The sequence below is a fragment of the Condylura cristata genome, unplaced genomic scaffold, assembly GCF_000260355.1.
Source record: "Condylura cristata isolate star-nosed mole 26May11 unplaced genomic scaffold, ConCri1.0 scaffold00025, whole genome shotgun sequence".
In the NCBI taxonomy this organism is placed as follows: Eukaryota; Metazoa; Chordata; class Mammalia; order Eulipotyphla; family Talpidae; genus Condylura; species Condylura cristata.
Window position 1 is genome coordinate 31,688,455 of NW_004567126.1, and position 2,456 is coordinate 31,690,910.

The following is a 2,456-nucleotide window of genomic DNA, read 5'->3' on the forward strand; positions in this document are numbered from 1 at the left end:
GCTGCCGCCGCCTGGCCACCTCCCCTCCCGGCTACCTGGGCCCCTCCTTCCCCCAACAACACTGCTGACCAGAGCTACACATAGCAGGCGTTCAATTTTATTCACCCCGAGGCGCACTGGCTTCTTCACAATGTGCCCCCCGACACCCCGCGGAATGAGATGCTCACATGGGCATCCCACCCCCACGATGCGGCCGGTGGAAAGCTGCCACCGCCCCATCTTGAAACCTGACAGGCAGCCCTGAGGTTCCCCTCCTAAGCAGACGGGGGTGGGGGGAACGGATTCAAACGCATCCCCCAAACTGTCCGCAGCGCTCACCCTGGAGAGGCCGCGAAGCCTCTGCTCTTACCGCAGGGGCGGGTGCCTGCCACGCGCCCAGAGACCAGCTGCAGGTGCGCTAGGCATCCGGCCGACTCTGAGGCGGGCTGCCCGTGCCGTTGGGCGCCACCCTGGGCCGGAGCCCTCACGGGCCAGTCCCTGGAGCGACCCGGCCCCAGAGCAGGGGGGCCTGAGTTTTAATATCCTGCGCCCTAGCGCCCGCTCTGCGGCGGGCCTGGGGCCTGGCTGAGGTGCAGACTCCAGTGCGCAGGCAGGCGGCCAGGGGGCCTGCCCACCTTCCAGCTGGGGGGCGTTGCACCGCCCAGGCACTGAGCAGCGAGGTCGGAAGCAGGGGACGGCGAGACCCAGCGCGTTTCCTGGGCGCACGGGCAGACTCGGAGTGCGGGACACGGGTGTCGCCGCTCAGCCCTGCAGAGCGCGCCCGCCGCGGGCCCCCGGACTGCTCCCCCATCTGACACCCCCGCCTGTTCAGTCAAACTGCCCCAAGACTCCAGAAGCGCCGCGCAGTCCCCAGCCAGCCAGGGAGGGTGCCAGGGAGGGTGCCGGGGAGCCACCCTCACCGGGCTTAGCTCCACCCCCTGGCGTCCCCGCCCCCAGGGCATCAGGGACAGCTTGGGCCTTGGCCTCCCTCACCCACTGAGGCCCCCGCCCGGGGCCGAGGTGCGGGGTGAATCTCTGAGGCCCCCACACAAGACACAGGACACGAGGGCAAGGGCGCGTCATCCTTTATCTCCGTGGGGTCAGCGGCCCTCCAGGGCCCGGTCTCGAGCAATGACCGCCTCCTCGAACTTGATCATGAGCGTGGTGCCCTTGTGCCAGTGCGCCGTGACCTTGGCGGGGAAGCCGCTGTGCGTCAGCACCGCCTCCACGATGCCCGCCGTGAAGCTGGCGCAGTTGAGCGTGCTGTTCTCCTTGGGCACGGAGATGTAGGTGTTGATGAGCGGCTCGCGCTCGATGATGTAGAAGGTGCGCGCGTCGTCGTTGGCCTGCTCCAGCTTGTCGGCCTCCTTGCCGAAGAGCGCCTTCCACACGGCGCCCTTGACGAACAGCAGCGCCCCCAGCACCTTGGTCTCGCGCCGGGCCCCCTTCTCACGGGCCACCAGGGCGTCCAGGACGCGGGCGCCCACCTGGCGGCCCAGCGCGGCCAGGCGCGCCTGCAGCTCGGCCACGGAGAACACGCGGCTCTGGCAGTGCTGCACCAGCTCGGAGAAGAGCAGGGCGAAGGCGCTCAGGCTGACCTCGGTGCGCGGCCGCGCCAGCGCCCGCTCCAGCAGCGCCGACTTGCCCCGCGTGAAGCGCGCCTCCATCCCGCGCCTGCGCCTGCGGGGACAAGCGGCAGGTGTCTGGGGGCGGGGCCAGAGGCCAGCCAAGCCCCAGCCCGCGTGCCTCCCGCCGACTCCCCCGCGGGAAGAGACGACTCAAGGAGAGAGGGCAGCCCGCACACCCCTCGCCTACACCCCAAAGGCACCTGACAGGGGAAAGGCTTGACCTCAGCCCAGGTTCTCGCCCGGAGGAGGGCTGGGGGACGGAGGGCGCGCCAGAGCCGGCCCAGGACGCTGCAAAACACCCAGTCCTCAAGTTCCAGAGGGTTCCTGGTGCCATTTGTGGGAGCCCCACCCTCGCCCACTCCGGTGTGAAGCCCAGAAAATCTGGCACGTGGTGGCACCTGCCGTGGACTAGGCTCCGAGACCCTCCCGACCTCTCCCCTGCCGTGGGTCGGAGAGAGGCGCGGGGAGGGCTGTGTGAAGACCCCGGCTAAGGGTCGCGAGCTTGGGGGTCACTGCCATACCTGGGGCGAGCCAGAGGGGCTCCGGGGAGCCTTCCAAGCACGCGCCCTCGGCCCGCGCGGGCTCGCACGGCACTGAGCGCACCTCCCCGCGACGTGGATGCCTGCAGGGGCCTGCCCGGAGAAGGCGAAGGCGTGGGGAGCCTGCACCCCTGTGCTCTCCGGAAGGGTGGCTGAGAAACGAGAGCGGGAGGCGTGTCAGCCCGGGGCTTGGGGGGACAAAAGGGAGAGCTGGGGACCCGGGGACGGGTCTCTGCCGTCCGTGTAGGAGGAGAGCAATAAGGAGCGGTGGGGAAGAACCCCGGGGGCGCGCAGCACCCACGCACTCTCG

At 70.1% G+C, this 2,456-nt stretch overlaps 1 protein-coding gene across 1 annotated transcript; it reads right to left on the bottom strand.

Moving 5' to 3' along the window:
- Window positions 1–1,040: 1,040 nt before the first annotated feature.
- TRAPPC5 (trafficking protein particle complex 5) lies at window positions 1,041–2,445 on the bottom strand. The gene is made up of 2 exons (XM_004689421.2): window positions 2,129–2,445; window positions 1,041–1,659 (listed from the first exon to the last, which is right to left on the bottom strand). Exon 2 carries the CDS (start codon window positions 1,644–1,646, stop codon window positions 1,080–1,082), a length of 567 nt encoding a protein of 188 aa, XP_004689478.1. The 5' UTR covers window positions 1,647–1,659; window positions 2,129–2,445; the 3' UTR covers window positions 1,041–1,079.
- Between the last annotated feature and the right edge of the window lie 11 nt (window positions 2,446–2,456).